At 32.9% G+C, this 16936-nt stretch overlaps 7 protein-coding genes across 7 annotated transcripts; 5 read left to right on the top strand and 2 right to left on the bottom strand.

The window, feature by feature from the left end:
- Positions 1–540: 540 nt before the first annotated feature.
- Positions 541–2587, top strand: DFA_10193 (uncharacterized protein; the record flags this gene model as incomplete). The annotated part of the gene is made up of 2 exons (XM_004354049.1): positions 541–1923; positions 2006–2587. 2 exons carry the CDS (start codon positions 541–543, stop codon positions 2585–2587), a joined length of 1965 nt encoding a protein of 654 aa, XP_004354101.1.
- A 443-nt stretch (positions 2588–3030) lies between these two features.
- Positions 3031–6083, top strand: vps54 (vacuolar protein sorting 54 family protein; the record flags this gene model as incomplete). The annotated part of the gene is made up of 4 exons (XM_004354048.1): positions 3031–3399; positions 3492–3811; positions 3877–5677; positions 5760–6083. 4 exons carry the CDS (start codon positions 3031–3033, stop codon positions 6081–6083), a joined length of 2814 nt encoding a protein of 937 aa, XP_004354100.1.
- Positions 6084–6166: 83 nt separating this feature from the next.
- On the bottom strand, positions 6167–8196 carry DFA_10191 (uncharacterized protein; the record flags this gene model as incomplete). Its single annotated transcript, XM_004354047.1, has 4 exons — positions 6167–6673; positions 6758–7042; positions 7149–7943; positions 8149–8196. The coding sequence occupies 4 exons, from the start codon at positions 8194–8196 to the stop codon at positions 6167–6169; spliced, it is 1635 nt and encodes a 544-aa protein (XP_004354099.1).
- A 183-nt stretch (positions 8197–8379) lies between these two features.
- Positions 8380–9389, top strand: DFA_10190 (uncharacterized protein; the record flags this gene model as incomplete). The annotated part of the gene is made up of 2 exons (XM_004354046.1): positions 8380–8524; positions 8620–9389. The coding sequence occupies 2 exons, from the start codon at positions 8380–8382 to the stop codon at positions 9387–9389; spliced, it is 915 nt and encodes a 304-aa protein (XP_004354098.1).
- Positions 9390–9568: 179 nt separating this feature from the next.
- On the bottom strand, positions 9569–11365 carry DFA_10189 (LISK family protein kinase; the record flags this gene model as incomplete). Its single annotated transcript, XM_004354045.1, has 4 exons — positions 9569–9871; positions 9982–10324; positions 10446–11211; positions 11305–11365. The coding sequence occupies 4 exons, from the start codon at positions 11363–11365 to the stop codon at positions 9569–9571; spliced, it is 1473 nt and encodes a 490-aa protein (XP_004354097.1).
- Positions 11366–12052: 687 nt separating this feature from the next.
- On the top strand, positions 12053–13172 carry rpl13a (S60 ribosomal protein L13a; the record flags this gene model as incomplete). The annotated part of the gene is made up of 3 exons (XM_004354044.1): positions 12053–12124; positions 12474–12597; positions 12745–13172. 3 exons carry the CDS (start codon positions 12053–12055, stop codon positions 13170–13172), a joined length of 624 nt encoding a protein of 207 aa, XP_004354096.1.
- Positions 13173–13581: 409 nt separating this feature from the next.
- On the top strand, positions 13582–16931 carry DFA_10187 (uncharacterized protein; the record flags this gene model as incomplete). Its single annotated transcript, XM_004354043.1, has 5 exons — positions 13582–14146; positions 14234–14695; positions 15460–15501; positions 16668–16688; positions 16900–16931. 5 exons carry the CDS (start codon positions 13582–13584, stop codon positions 16929–16931), a joined length of 1122 nt encoding a protein of 373 aa, XP_004354095.1.
- Positions 16932–16936: the final 5 nt, after the last annotated feature.

Below are 16936 nucleotides of genomic sequence, written 5' to 3'. Positions count from 1 at the left end.
AACTCCTACGCTACTAGTACTACCCACACTTATTTTGAATAATAAGAGTAAAATACTATTCATTTTTCATTCAACTATTCTTCGTTATAAAAAAGATATCTATTTATCTTTCTATCAATCAATCTATTATTATTACCTTCCCAGACTTCTCTTTGTCCATCCAACCCAACACAAAATCATAAAGGTTGTTTTTTTAAAAAAAGTGCGTTTCTTGCTCTCAATCAACAACACCCACAAATATCAATCGAAAAACAACATCATCATCAATTTAAGAGAAAGAGAAAGACAAGAGATAATAATAATAATATAAAGTGTAGTCATATTACAGCTATCAACACCAATACTCGATTGTTGTTGTAAAAAGGACAAGACACAAAATTAATCGATATTATCTACAACTACGTCACCAACAAACAAACCATCATCGTCATCATCATTACAAGCAATTAGCAACAACTACTACAACTACTTCATCACTACTACTACTACTACTACTACTACTACTACTATTCCTATCATCATATCGATACTATACAGATCATGGATGATTCAGGTTTAATCAACTTTGAAAACTACCTCAATAATGGTAGTCTTGAGTCGAATCTTATCAATGTAAAGATTGAGAACCCACCCTCTCCACCTACGGGTGTGGGTATGGCACAGGCATTTGAGGATCTGACCGGTGCCCCAGTAGCCACGACACTCAAGGCGTTGCAGCTACCTGAACTGCACAACAGTGCCACCGAGTCGTTGCAACAGCTCATCTCGCAAGGCACTCAGTTCCCAAGCTCGCTCTACTCCTTTTACAACAACCCGACGGGGCCGATGGACAACACAGGCATGTGTGTCGAGATGCCATCTACCTCATCGTCGGTCGGTGTGCAACCATCGAATCTCATCAACACGGTGCACCATCAACTCATCTCTCACCACATTCATCAAAATGGTGGACTCAATAACCTTATGAATAATAATAACAATAATAATAATAATCATCTCATTTCACCAACCAATACATCTACTACGTCTACAATGTCACCTTCATCAGGTCATTCGACACCATCTCCCATCCATACCACGCCATTGTTTAATAGTTCGAATATCAATATTGGAGGTGGTCCTGGTACTGGTACTGGCGTTGGTGCCAACAATATATACCAAGGTGTTCAACACCAACCAATGATCCAACAACAAATCAAACAACAATTGCAACAGTTGCAACAACAACAATTACAACAACTCAACAACAGTATCATCAACCTTCAAAATAGTCTACAACAACAACAACAATTACAACAGCAACAACAACAACAACAACAACAAAATCAACATCAAAACCATCAACAACTTTATAATAATACGAATACCTCCAACAACAACATGTTAAATACTAATAATAATAATACCTCAACTACGAATAATAATAATAATTTACTAAATATAAATAGAACGCCAAATATAAATAACAATATTAATAATAATAATACATCAACTACATCTACGATTACGAATAATAATAATGGTAGTATATATTCACCCAATGGTACGATAAATACATCTTTGTTAAGTCCGATGCAAACCAATACTTCTTCACCTAGTCTATTTCAAGAATTGGTGTCTGATGATATTACGTCGACCTATCTCATCAACAATCCAATTATTCGTGCTACACCTGGATCCAGCATGAACCAGGTAACTGCCAACAGTCCATCTATCATCCTTCCACAGTCTCAGACTGTCCTTCTCATTGGCGAAGTAGACGTAATCGTCGAACAACAACCTCCCTCTGACGTACGTACTCGTACTCCAAACGATCGTCGAACATTTAACTGCGCCATCAGAGTCGTAGGAGACTATGCCAAAAATAATGTCAGTGCTGTATTGGCTCAACTAGCCTATGCCAATTCAACTACTGAACGTCCAGTATGTAAAACAAAAAATATAAAGAAATAGAAAAGAAATGAAATGAATTGAAATATTGATATTAACCATTGATTCATTTTAGTCACAAGATATTTTAGGAGGCAATAAAATAGTACCAGTAGGAAAAGATGGAAAGGTTGTATTTGATAGTTTATCAATGACAGAAGCATCAACCAAACATCAAGAGAATGAGTTTTGTTTAGAGTATGTTTTATTGACCGATGACAACAAACGATTCATTTTACCAAATGGAAGTCCATTTTTAAAGAGATCAAGAGCATTCTATGCCTACTCTAATCAAAAGGTATTGTCACGTCGTCGTAATGTCACCCTACGTACTCTTAGCAATAATCGTGGATCGACACAGGGAGGTGACCAAATGCATGTTGTCGGATCACCCTTTATTCGATGCAATTCTCTACGTTGTATATTCCATACGCCACATGGCGACATTCCAGCCAACAACATTGAATTATTCAGCGAGTCTGTTTTATTCTTTACACTTCCTCCTTATCCTGCACCTGCCAACTTTTGTCCACCCGATGGAACTGAATTACCAGTTCAAGTAGTCATCACCAACGATGGTAGAAACTACAGTAACCCACTTCCATTTACCTATATATTTGAAGCAACTGGTACAAAGAGATTAAGATCAAGATTCTAAAACAAAACAAAAACAAAATACAAAACAAAACAAAAAATAATCTCAAACATCCAAATCACATTAACTAAAATAATAATAATAATAATAATAATAACAATAATAATCTAACCCTCTCTCTCTCCTTTATCCCCCTTTTAATTTAATACTTATTTATTTTTTGGAATTAAATAAATATCCAAATTTTAAATCCCCTATATCCATCCTATCCATCCATCCATCAATCTCCTAATATTAATGTATATAATTATATATATATATATATATATATATATATCTGTGTTTCAATGATTAATATTAATCGAAATATTGAATTTCAAACATTTTAATTTAACTTTTTTGGGAGTGATGATTCATGAAGTAAAAAGAGTGTCTTCATGCATGATTCATTCTCTTTTTTAAAAGAGTCTATTAAATCTTTATTGATATTATATAGTTTATTAGTAATGAGTAATACTAATCACCCAAGTAATAATGGGGGAGAGTATAGTAGTAGTAATAGTAGTAGTATGACTCAACATAAAAGGCAAAATTCATATGGATATAGATCACCTGTCAATTCAACACTAGACAACAACAATAACAACAAGAACAAAGAATCATCTATAAAGAGATCACCATCAGAGATACTATTTCAACAACATAATGATGAACCTTTTGTATTTGCACAATCATTGACATCAGTATGCTTGGATCCCATGGCACCACTACAAAACGAATGGGCTCCTAGTGATCTAGTCATCCCTCCTCTATCTACTTCAATGCCAAATATAAGTGCTCAATCATTTCAATCTTATCTAACTAAAATTGCTGCTGTAAATTTATCAACAACTATACAACAAAAGACAATATAATATAATATATTCACATTGTTTATTAATCAATCAATCATTCAATTTCTACCTAGGTATATAAAATATTTCATGAAAATCAAAGTAAAGATTTATTACCATCAAACAAGAAAACACCAGAGGAGATTATAAGTTTGGAGAATATACCAGAATTCTTTTTCAAACCAAACTTGTCGAAAAGTCAGATACTAGAGTATGCCGACAGTGATCCATCACCAATCCTCTTTCAAAAACTAGAACATTATTCTTCCATCATCGAAGAGAATATAGTTGGTCATGTTCGAGACAAGTTTCTAGACTTTTTCAATGCAATGCATGAATTGAAACAATTTAGAAGTGAATTAAAGACTCTTTATGTTGAATTAAAAAGTGCAAGGTAAATAGAAAGAACAACATATGTTTTATTCATTTAATTTAACCCTTATTTATTTTATCTTTTAGAGATATATTAAACAAAGTAGATAATGAAGTTGTAAAAAGTAGTTTAAATATTTCAAGACTTTATTTACAAAAGAATAGAACATTGGATACACTAAACAAGTTGACATTGGTATCTGATGTAAAACAAGCTCAACCAACTCTACAATTATTACTTTCAAAGGGTGATTATGGAGGTGCATTGGACCTCATTCAATCGACACAAGAGGTTCTGTCTGGAAATTTGACCCCTATATCATCATTGAGAAATCTTTCACCTCAACTCGCTGAAATGGTTAAATTGATTGATAAGATGATGGAAAATGATTTTAATAGATTGGTATTAAATGATGACATTATTTTCAATGTCGGACAGCAACAACAACAAGATAATACCTCCCAATCACAAGATAATGTAGAAGAACAATTTAGAAATAATGTACATCAATCATTACTACCAATTGTAATGAATGTCCTTAGAAATGGTAGAGTTCATGAATGTTTGGAATCATTCCGTGTGGCTGCTATCGATTCAGTATCACAACTTTATCAAGTTGCAGTAGAGGATGGTCTACACAAACTAGAGAATCAAAAGAATCCTTCATCATCTGACAATGCGCGCGCTCATCACGCCTATAATTGGGGAGAATGTAATATTAAACTTTTAAAATTGTCACCTGTCGAATACACCCATCTCTTTACCCATGTACACAAAATATTTAAAAGGAAATTGACATTGATTAGAATCATCTTGGATCTAATTATTCAAGAAGGTATTAAAATTCAAGAAATTAATAGTAGTCCTCCTCCTCAAACTCAACAACATGTCGCCTCTCCCAAACAAACCTCACCTTCTACTTCCTCAACTTCACCTTCATCTCAAAGAAATCAATTAGATAATATTAAATTGATTTGTATAGAGATTTTAAATAATATTAATGAAGCTACACAGGATAGATTTGGTGCTCTTATTAAAACAAGATTGGAAATCAATTCAAAACTGCCACTTACCGAGTTTGTCCAACTCAACCAAGAGATTACAGGGTTTATTCAATTCTTGGAGGGTCTATTACAAAACAAAAAGAAAGCGACTAGTTTGCGATCAATGCAATTGACTCAACTCAAATTGTTCTTGGACGCATTCCACAAACATAAAATTTCACACATCACCCTCATTCTTGAAAATGAAGAGTGGATTCCAGTCATCGTTGCCTCGGAATTTCAAAATATCATAGACAACATTGTAAATTTATCTTTAGAACCTTCTGATTCTCCCCCTTCTTCAACTCCTCCACTTTCCTCCACTACTGATAATAATAATCAAAATAATAATAATAATAGTAATAATAATGATAATCAACAAGAAACAACTATTAGAGAAGATATTAGTTTAAGTGGAGAAAAATTCAAGATTGGTAATACTACATTGATGCTTTTAAAATTTATTGATGATTATTTAAATTGTATTGAAAAAATACCAATGTTGGCTGTAGACTCTATACCTAAAATTGCAGAATTGTTAAATACATTTAATGGAATAACTTATCAGTTGGTACTTGGAGCTGGAGCAAGACAGATTATGAGAACCAAGACCATTACATCAAAACATCTTGGTCTAACTTCACAATGTCTTAGTTTTCTAGTTAAACTTATTCCATACCTAAAGACCTATCTTCAAAGATTCCTTCCCTCTAAAAATCAATATGCCCTACTCAATAATTTCGATAAACTTACTCAAGACTATACATCACATCGTAGTGAAATATTTAGTAAATTTATTGATATTGTAAAAGAAAGATCAATTAATCATTTAAAAGCCTTAAGTGTAAGTAAAAGTAAAAGTAAAATAATGTATAAATATTTGATTTAAAAGTATTTATACCTCCATCTATTTTCCATCTTTTTAGGCATTAGATTTAAAAGATGATAATATGCCAATTCCATCACCACCATTTTCATCACTGATCAAAGATATTTCAACGCTTCACAAGGTATTGATGACATTATTGCCACCTGATCATATATTCAAGGTGTTTACCAATATCTATTACATGATAAACAATCTATTGATTGAATGTTTTCCAAAGTTGGAGAATATTTCATCAAAGGCTGCCAAGAGAAGAATCCATAATGATGTTCTTCACCTGATGGCATCACTTAGAAAACTACAATATGCTGGTGACCCAGGAAATGTAATTGAAGATTATATTCAAACTCATATGCCAATTTAAGCAAACGGAATAAATAATATAAAAGTAATAATAGATAGAAGAGCAAAATCTTTATCTTTCTTTTTATTCTTTTTTTTGTTATTTTAAAAATTATGATTTGATACATTACTATAACTATCATTTAATGAATGTAAATGTTCAATAATCATTTCATTTGATGTTGGATCTTCATCAGTTCTATAAACTTGAACATTTCTAGACTTTGTCAATTCTTTGAATTGTTGACATAATGGTTTGAGGTAGCTCGCAATCAATGGGCCATTTTGAATATGTGATAAAATAGATTGAGGTGGTTCATCATATTTAGCAGCTACTTGCCCATCAATTTCCATTGCAGTAGAGTTTTGTGATTTCTGTTTTGTGATATTGTAAGCAGGGAATCTTAAACTATCAACAATAAATGGTTGTGAAATATTACAAATGGCCGTAGTTTGTGGTGAATAGATTGAATTCTTTTTAGAAAATTCAATATAACCTTCAATTATTTTCTTTACACTATCATAAGATTGTTGACTTTCAATTGTATTTGATTCTTCATCAATTGGATCACCTCTAATTGATATAATCTCTGAAAATGATGATTTTTGAACCTAAACAAAAAAGAAAAAGAAAAAGAATTAATATTAATATTAATATTAATATATATTGTTGGTGAACTCTTTTTTTTCACTTACATTTGAAATAAAAGGAGTTAAATAATGTAAAGCAGGATTTGAAAATAATGGAGTTGAAGGATAAGTATATGGACTATTATTATAATTATTGGCATTTGATCGTTTAATGCCAAGTTTAGCAATCGAACTGGGAAAGGTGGTTGAAAGTGTACAAAGATTTAATGATTGAACCGATAGTGAACGACAAAATTCACCCAAAGAATAAGGATAATTTGATCTATAATAAAGTGTAGCTGTATCAATTGCAGAAGCAATAATTGATGATGTTTGATAATTATTATTCATCTAAAAAAAAAAAGAAAATTAATAAAAGTATATAGTTGGAACCAATAATAATAATATATAAATATATAAATATATGATATTTGATTTGAAAAAAATATGTATTTACATTTAAAGTATTAAAATTTGATTGATTAATAGTATCCCAATGCTGAGAGGAAATTGGAATATAGATTGATGAAAATTGTGATATAGATGATACAGCCTTTGTAGTATTGAATAATCTTTCTTCAATGACTGATTGATTATTTGAATGAACCAATGGTGAATAGGGGGTCGATCCAAATGTGATGACTGGTCTTGACCCATATTCATCAGAGAGATGTGATAGGATGGAGGTTGTCATACCTCCCCACAAACCATCAACATCTGCAAATGCCTGGAATCCTTGTAGTTGATCACACTCTTCAATCATTCGTCTAAGATTATCTTGATATCTTTCTGTCAATGCTGTCGTGTCGCCAAGTATCTCTATACCATCGTCAAACAATGATCCACTACTAGATAGTGTCGATGGCAAACTATTACTATTGACATCGATCACTGACAGACCATTTAAATCTGTGTGCATATAATCTGACCAATACTCAAACGTACTACTGCGATAATCCACCGTCTCATCCTTTCTATTCATTGGATTGCCAACAGGCTGTGAGATAAAACTAGCCATTCCATCACCACCACTGCGATCTTGTTGTTGTTGGATCATCTTGTTGTAACTATTCAAATGATTTGTCAATAACTTTCCTTCCTTACTCATCGATCCCAAATTCGATGTGTAATCAAACAACAATACACGTGGTGTATATTTAGCATCATTCTCTGATTCATTCGATCGATACAATATATTTGGATTAATCTCAAACTCTTGATTATTTTTTAAAGAGTATTGATAGTTTTCATTCTAATCAAATAGAATCTTATTAGTTTAATGTATAAGTATAAGTATAATACATATATACATACTTGAATATTCCAATAATGTGAAGCAATGAAATTAGAGTAATTTCCAATTTGCAGTGTTATTATTTGTTTATTCCCTGACATCTATCTATCTATCTTATTCTTTATCTATCTATATATCTATCTAATATATATATACACCAAACAAAAGAAAAGATAACAATGAAGTTAGTCGATGTTATTTTATCTTTCATTATTCTTGTTTTTCAAACTTTAATTTTAATTTGTCCAATACCGAACGACCAAGGATAAGACAGAGGAATGCTTACTTTTAAAATAGTTCAATAATCTCTCTTCTTCTTACTTGGGTATCTGTTAACAGAATATTATACCCATACTATAGATCAAATATTATAGATATATTCGTGTGTTGGTAGATGGAAGTTGAGAAGGACAAGGAAGATGATACCGATTACTCATCAGGTGACCTTTTCTTAAACAAGACCTACGTACAAAAGACATTAGAATGTAGTGGATGTACAATCAATGTAAAGATGCTTGATACAGCTTCAACTGACTATGGTAAGATACTGTTAGAGAGAGTCTCTGTATTACATTCTATCTATACATAAACTAACCTATATCGTCTATTCTCTCTCTCTCTTTCAAATTTGTAGATTTAACAGGTCAGATTATATGGCCAGCAGCCAAATTATTAACACAATACATTGTATCAAAGAGAGAAGAGTATCAGAATGGATCGATTCTAGAGGTTGGATCGGGTGTTGGTATATGTGGATTGTTTGTGGCACGAGTCAACCCTAATAGTGTGGTGAGTGACAACAATGATATTGTAATGGAGTTGTTGGAAGAGAATGCTCAACTATCACGTACCGATGGATACCCATGTCAAGCTGTTAAATTGGAATGGGGTGATATGGCAAATATCGAATCGGTCAAGAAACAATACGGTACATTTGACACTATATTGGGTGCCGATGTAGTCTATTGGCGTACAAGTATCATCCCTCTCTTTTTAACCATTCAACAATTACTCACCGATTCTTCATCGGCTTCCTATATCCTATGTTATCAATCAAGATCCTCTCAAACTGACACCTACCTACTTGAACAAGCTTCATTACATGGTTTCAACTATGAATTCATTGATCATCAATCTTTTTTTAATAATAATAATAATCATACTTTAAATCTTTTAAAATCAAATGACAATGATAACAATCAAAATGGAAATGAAGGAAATAACAATAATACTAATAATCAACAAGAAGAAGAAATGGAAAAGGAAAAAGAAACAAAATCAAATTCATATTCAATCAAAGATGAATATTTATTATCAATTATGAAATTAATTGTATTTAAAAGAAAGAATGAAGATAGTGGAGATGGAGTAGGAGTAGGAGTAGTAGGAGTAGTAGTAGAATAAAACAATAATGGAGATATATTTATCTAGGTCGGATAATCAATCTCTCTCTTTTGGTTGTATTATTATCACGCACGAGTCAAATAAATAAATAAATAATTTGGTATTACTTGTATTTATTATATTAAAATAATAAGAATGGAAATGGAACCATAAAAATACAAATAATAATAGAGATGTTTTTACTCTTCTTGTTCCTCCTCTTCCTCATCTTCCATTGATTCATACATCACTTTGATTCTATCTTGAATTGATTTAAATGATGGACGATCTTTTGGATCAGTTGCACAACATTGAACTGTTATACGAGAGAATTCAGGTGGACAAGTAGAAGGAACCTTTTTCAAAAAGGCTTCTGTTTCAAATGCAAATCTCTTTTGTGGTTTTCTTTCATCTGGTACCTGTCCAGTTACCAATTCAACCAATACTACACCATATGAAAATACATCTGCTTTGAAATCATAATCAAATCCCATGAATATTTCCTACATAAACAAACAAATACAAACAAATATAAATAAACAAATATAAATATATTAATATAAATATATTGATTTGTCTCTTTCTTTGTCTTTCTCTATGTTTTTTTACTTACAGGAGCCATCCATCTATCACTACCAACAAAAGTAAGTCTTTTGTTATTTGCATCAAAGGCACGAGCTAAACCTAGATCACATAGTTTAGCTTTGGTATTGGACGATAATAGAATGTTTTGACTTTTCAAGTCACGATGTAAAATACCTCTTGCTTGAAGATACGTGCATGCCTGTGCAACATCTAAAGCAATTCCCAACTTTTTCTTCCAATTCAATGGTGTGTCTCCAAAAATCAATGCATCAAATAAATCTCCATTCTCCATAAACTCTGTAATAATGTATATCTCATTATTATGTGATGTTGCTCCCAAAAATTGTACAATATTTGGATGTCTTACTTCCCTAAAGTTATTTAAATTAATTAAATAAATAAACAAATAAAAATAAATATAAATGATTTGATACTTTGTTTGAAATTGATAGGTGGATGGATGGATGGATGGATGGATGGATGTGTACATACTTTAATATTTTCAATTCTCTTTCAATCATTTGATTTGTTTCTTCATTACATTCTAAAATTCTTTTAATGGCAACTGGTGTACCCAAGTAAGATCCAAGTGACACTTCACCATACTTTCCCTGACCGATAACATCACCAAGTTCAAGTTCACTAAAGTTGATGTGCCACATATCTTCACCTGATGAGGTGGACTGTTGAGCTGGTGGTGTTTGTGGTGGTGATGCTGGGGCTGCCTGTGCGCCTCCTCTAGATGGTTGTGGTTGGTATGTTGCAACTGGTTGTGGAGCTACTGCTGCTGCAACTGGTTGCAATGCTGGTGGTTGTGGTCTAGATACCGGTGTTGGTTGTGGTGTTGGTGTTGGAGCAGGTGCAGGTGGTCTAGATATAGGTGCTGGTTTTGGTTGTGGTGATTGTGTAGTAGCAGCTGGTTTAAATTGTACTGGTGCCACTTTACTTGCAGTTGATGATGGTGGTGAGATTCTTTGATTGGTTGGTTGAGATGGAGGTGGTGGATTAAAATCGGGAATTCCAGGTCTGCCAGTTGGTTTGGTTGAAATACTATTACTACGACTACTATTGGTTGTTGCATTGCCATTGTTGATCGGTTGTTGTTGTCCAAATTGTTTGAATTGTTGTGGTGATGGTGATGATGATGGAGATGATGATTGATCAGGATTAAAAACAAATGCTTTAGATGGAAGTGTTGAATATTTGCCACCTGGACCAGTTGTCTTTGGTGGTCCGAATCTAGTTCCAGAGTCATCCGCTGTGGAAAACAACAATAACAATCAATAACATATAATTAATTAATAACTACACATTTACATTCTATTTCTATTCCTTATTAATAATCCCTTACCTGTAGCAGATGGTTTCTGCTGTCTTTGATTCAACTCTCTAATTTTATCGCTAACACTCATTCTTTTCTTTTCTTTTCTTGTAATATAATAAATAATAAATAAATAAATAAATAGGTAAAGGTACAAAGGTGTGTTTATGGTAGGTATATATGTTATAAATAAATAAGGTTTATATTAATATACAAATAAATAATAAATAAATAAATAAATAAATAATGCTTTCTGATAATAAATAAATAAATAAATAAATAAATAGTATATCACCAAGAGAGTAGGAGAATGAATGAATGACTTGGGTCAGTTTGGTTGGTTGGGATCAAAGATTGTTGTTTATTGAATACCTTTTTTGTTTTGTTTTGCCAATTTATGATAATGATCAAAACCATCAACAAAAATATAAAAGAAAATATCTCGTAAACAATAGGGTGGGTGATGATTGATTGGGATAGAATGGTAGAATACCAATTCATTTCCGACCAAAAGATCGGGTTTGCACCGATCTCTCTTGTCGATCATGATCATCACTTCACTTCACCTTTACTTTACTCTGTCTATCATTTCTCTCTTTATCTCTCTCTTTCTATACTACATCACATGATATTCTGTTCCTGTCAATGTCTTTGCAAAAACTTTTTGCATCAACTGATGGTTCTCCTCTCAACTCTTTTTATTATCTCTTCTTTCACTTATACTTATTCATTGTTAAAATGAAATTCATCACTATAATATATTTTTATTAATAGCACTATGATCGATGATAATCAAGCTCGTGCGTCAAGTAAAAGAAATACTCACCAACCGACTTGGGGGGGTCTCACAGTGCAATTATTCCTGACATCAATTCAGTTTTGCAACACAATTTTTCGTTTTTTGGATTAAAATTTTTGATTTTCGCCACACTGAAAGCTGAGAGGTGAATGACTATAGTTTTCTTCTTAGCTGTACACCGTGATCCTACGAGGAAATTAGACATGTTCGAAAAAAAGGTACTATCTATAGAGAACATCATTCAACGAAGAGGAACAGCAACAGGCTTAGTATCATGTGTACCTCCTCCCATATATGATCCAGAAGACATCATCATCAAAGATAAACAAACGTGTATCCTAACTCTCTCTCTTTATCCACCCTACCCCTACATTATACATACATCATCTACTTTACTTAGACTATTGTTGTTGACGCTAATGGACACCTTTTGGGTCGTCTTGCCGCTAAGGTTGCCAAGGAACTCTTGAGCGGACAAAAGGTCACTGTTGTCCGTTGTGAAGGTATCCTCATCTCTGGTCCAAGTATGTATCACTTTTTAGTAGTTAAAATCACAATCTCAACATTATCTAACAACAAACTTTATCATCTCTAAATGATTATTATTACAACTACTTCATTTTGACAACTATTATCAATTACTATTATTATTATTATTATTATTCTCACAGTGAGACGTAACTTGTTAAAGTGGGACGCTTTCATGAACTTGACCATGAACACCAACCATGCCCGTGGTCCACGTCATTACCGTACTCCATCTATGATGTTCTGGCGTACCGTCCGTGGTATGTTGCCACACAAGACCTTCCGTGGTGCTCTTGCTCTCCGTAGATTCAAGGTCTTCGAAGGTATCCCAGCCCCATACAACACCCAAAAGAAGATGTGCGTCCCATCCGCTCTCAAGTCTCTCACCCTCAACCCAATCAGAAAGGTCACTGTTCTCGGTGAACTCGCCTCCAAGGCCGGTTGGAAGCACAAGGACGTCGTCCAAAGACTCGAAGCCCAACGTAAGGAGAACGATGTTGCCTACCACCGTAAGCAAGCCCTCCTCAGATACTACAAGAGACAAGCTGCCAAGAAGGTCGGTACTGCTTAAGCGCCTTTTTTGTAGTCTTTTGAAAATAAATTTAAAACTCCTCTTAATATAAAAAATATCAAGACACACCCATACATATACAATCACTCAATCTATTTATATATCAAATTGATCAATCAATCGAATGCGTCCAATCAAATAATATAATTATATACCCATTTCCAGTCGGATAATGATATCTATAGACCGATTTCTTGGAAACCATATGATAGGTGGGTATGACCGAGGTCGTGTGAACGGACGACGATCATTCATTTCATTCGTTTTTAAATATTTGTTTGTTTCATTTATTTGTTTGTTTCTCTATTTGTATATATATATTTAACAAGAAGAAGAAGAAAGGAGAAAGAGAGAAAGGAGGAGATAGATGAGAGAGAGATAGGATAAATGAAGAGATTCTAATAGATAGATGAATAATAGTAGTTCATTTAATAATGAAGGAAATGAATTTAGATTTGATGGACATTTATACAAGTTTGATGAATACAGTATAAGAAATATTTATGGTATCAAGACAAAGAAACAAAGAGAGGTAGAGGACAGTGATCAGAGTAGATTCAAGTCGCTGAGGAATGGTCAGTGTTATGTTAAACTACTAACACATCATCTAGAGTCGGTCGTACGAGTTGAACGTATGGGATTGTTGGATAGGTGTCGTCGATACTATATCTATGACAATGTAGAGGTTGTATGGGCCGAGATGATGGGCAAGGTCGTATCGATTGCTCAAAAGTATCGACCTCTACTTCCATACACCGAATCCAATGTCTTTATTCGATTCCATATCGACGATGGTACAAGCGATCAAGAGATGGAGATCTTTTATGCTCATGTCCCTTCGAAACCGTTGCATTTGAAACTAGGCCAATTCATTCGTGTTTGGGGTCACATTGAACTTCGAAAAGGTACCAACAACACAAGTAGTGCAGCAGGTTCTAATTCTATTCCAATTCAATTTAATGCTCTTAAAATTTGTATGTCAAACAGAGAATATTTTAAATCAACCATCATATTCCTAATTACATCTTAATTACTTTATATTATTTATACAACTTTACTAGTGATACCAGATCAAAGTGATGAGCAAACTAAAGTATTACCATTATATTTGTGGTTACAGTGTCGATACCTACACGAATCGCTTTATAAACCATGTTCGAGATACATTGCAAAGAGAAAAGAGGTAGAGTTGCAACAAAAGGAACAACTAGAACAAGAACGGAAAAAGAGAATACGTTTCACCAACTTGTTAAATGACAATGTCGATCAACAAGATTATCAACAAGATCAACTTGAAGATTCACAGGAGGAGGAGGATGTGGATAAAGAAGATGAGGAAGATGTGGATGAGGAGGAGGAGGAAGAAGATGAAACTAAACAGCAGAAAGACGAAAAAGAGGTTGAGGATGATGACGATAATGAAGAATACCGACATTACAACAAAAAACAACCAACCACAACATCATCATCATCAACATCAATATCATCAACAACCAACAACAACAACAACAACAGATACTTTGGTATATAGTAACAAGTGTCATCGAGCTAGATTAGAGAAAGCCTAAGAATTATAAGAAAAACCAAACAACTTTGCAGACAGAGCAGATCAGAGCAAGAAGAAGATTGATTGGATAGTTAGAGTTCGTCCCTCTAGGATGAAAATAATAAGGGTAGAGTCCCCCATAATAGGCAACATTGGATACTTCCAATTCAGCATTTTACAACACCTCCCCCATCATCAACAACATCTGGCTAGTTAAAAAGAGGGAGGATCATTAAAACAACACACGTAGTAAGGATAAGATGTGAACCAACAAAACAACAAATCTATCTAGGTCAAAAACTTCAAAATCTAGTGATACCAATCACAACCCACACTTTTCTGATCAGACAAAAAAAAATCACAAATCCCTTCCTTCCTCCTCCTCCCTACTTTTTTGTGATCAATCTATCGTCACAAGTCAGACCGGCAGCCAAAGAGTCAGTCCTCTAAAACGCCTCTTGTTCATCCACCCCCCTACCCACGAATGCTTACTCCTTCCTTCCTACCAACCAAGCAAGCATTCATTCATTAAACGATGATTGATTGTCATCTTCATTTTCTATTTATAAATATATGTATTGTATATATATATATATTTCTAAAAAAAAACTATAAACATTTATTTATTTATTTGTCCAAATCTATCTATCTATCTGACCAACAACTGCTAGTTCTCTCTAAAATATTAATCGTAAGAATCGTAATAATAACAATAATAATAATAATCATAATAAATTACAGATAGATCTATCGTCCATCCATCCATTCGTCCACCCATCATTCGTTAGTTTCTTCATCGATTGTTAAGGGGTTAACCCTACTAACCCCAATACTCACTCACTACTACCACTAAAAAACAAGTGATCACTTCACACTTCACACACACACATAACCAAGATCACTATTATCGTCTCTTTCTTTATATATATATATTCAACACACACAAACGATTCAATATATATATCCAAAAACACATTGTTTTTTTTATAATCAAATTAATGGGTAAAGGAAAAGGTGATTGATACAACCTGTAAATGCATGTCCATATGGATGGATACATGCACACGACAAGGCTGGCTTTTAATTATTATTAGTTTTAAAAAAATATTTTTTGTTTTATTTATTATAAATCAACATCACATTCTCAACAAACAATCCAATCCAACCACTGTTTAAATACAATTGTATAATATACATACTGTACATTGGAAAACAATAATTGATTGTGTATCTAATACAAGAAAATAGATTGTATTTACACACATCTGTTCAACTTGGGTTATTATTATTATTGTTGTAAGTGCAACATCATCAACAACATCATCAATATTACTACCACCAATCATACATGTTCTATTCTATTTTTTTGATCATCAAATCATAATATATATTCTGACCTGGACAAAATCTCTTGGATCGTCGTCCTCCTCATCCAAATCACTTCTGTCTTTTGTATCAAAAAAAAAAAAATCCACAAATTTCCAAAATGGAACATCCTTTTAATCTCAACTACTACTTCCAATTATATAACCTTTAATCATCATCAATCAATCAAACAATCAAACAATCAATTGATTGATAAATCATATTGGCTTGTAGACGGTCAACTATCAGCTCGTTTTGTCAGCACATGCAAACCTGACTGGTCAGCCAGCCAGCCAACCAGCCAACCCACCACTTTTGTGTGTGTGTTTTTTGAATCTTGGATTATCCTCTTCCTCTTCTTCCAACATCTATCTCTTTCGCTACTTACACTTCCAACCCAAACCCTGTAATATTATTAATAATAATAATAATATTTACAATCGTAGAAGCACTTGTTTTGGTTTATTTTTGTTTGTTCCTTTTGATCCATCATTCCAACTTGAAGTACCAACCAACTACATACCATACTTACATCATCATTATCATCACATTATATTAAATTATTTTTGTGTATTTTATAAAAGTTAGTAGTAGTAGTGGTAGAAGTAAATTGCTAATCACAATTAGGAGAGGGTTGTTGGACACGCATCACGTTAATATATATTTATATTTTTTTGATGTTCCTCCCCAATCAATTTTAATTATTTCAATCTCTATTTATTTGTTGTTATTTATCTATCTGTCTTTTTTTTTTTTTTAATTCAATAATTAATTAACATATTATCCATCCATCCAATTTACTAAATTTATTTCTAGAAAGAGAAACAAAGAAAGAAAGAAAGAGATAGAAAGA

The sequence above is a fragment of the Cavenderia fasciculata genome, assembly GCF_000203815.1.
Source record: "Cavenderia fasciculata unplaced genomic scaffold Scf_EU5ZYIE02H8LDV-5, whole genome shotgun sequence".
Taxonomy (NCBI): domain Eukaryota; phylum Evosea; class Eumycetozoa; order Acytosteliales; family Cavenderiaceae; genus Cavenderia; species Cavenderia fasciculata.
This window is presented reverse-complemented; position numbering and strand designations above follow the sequence as displayed.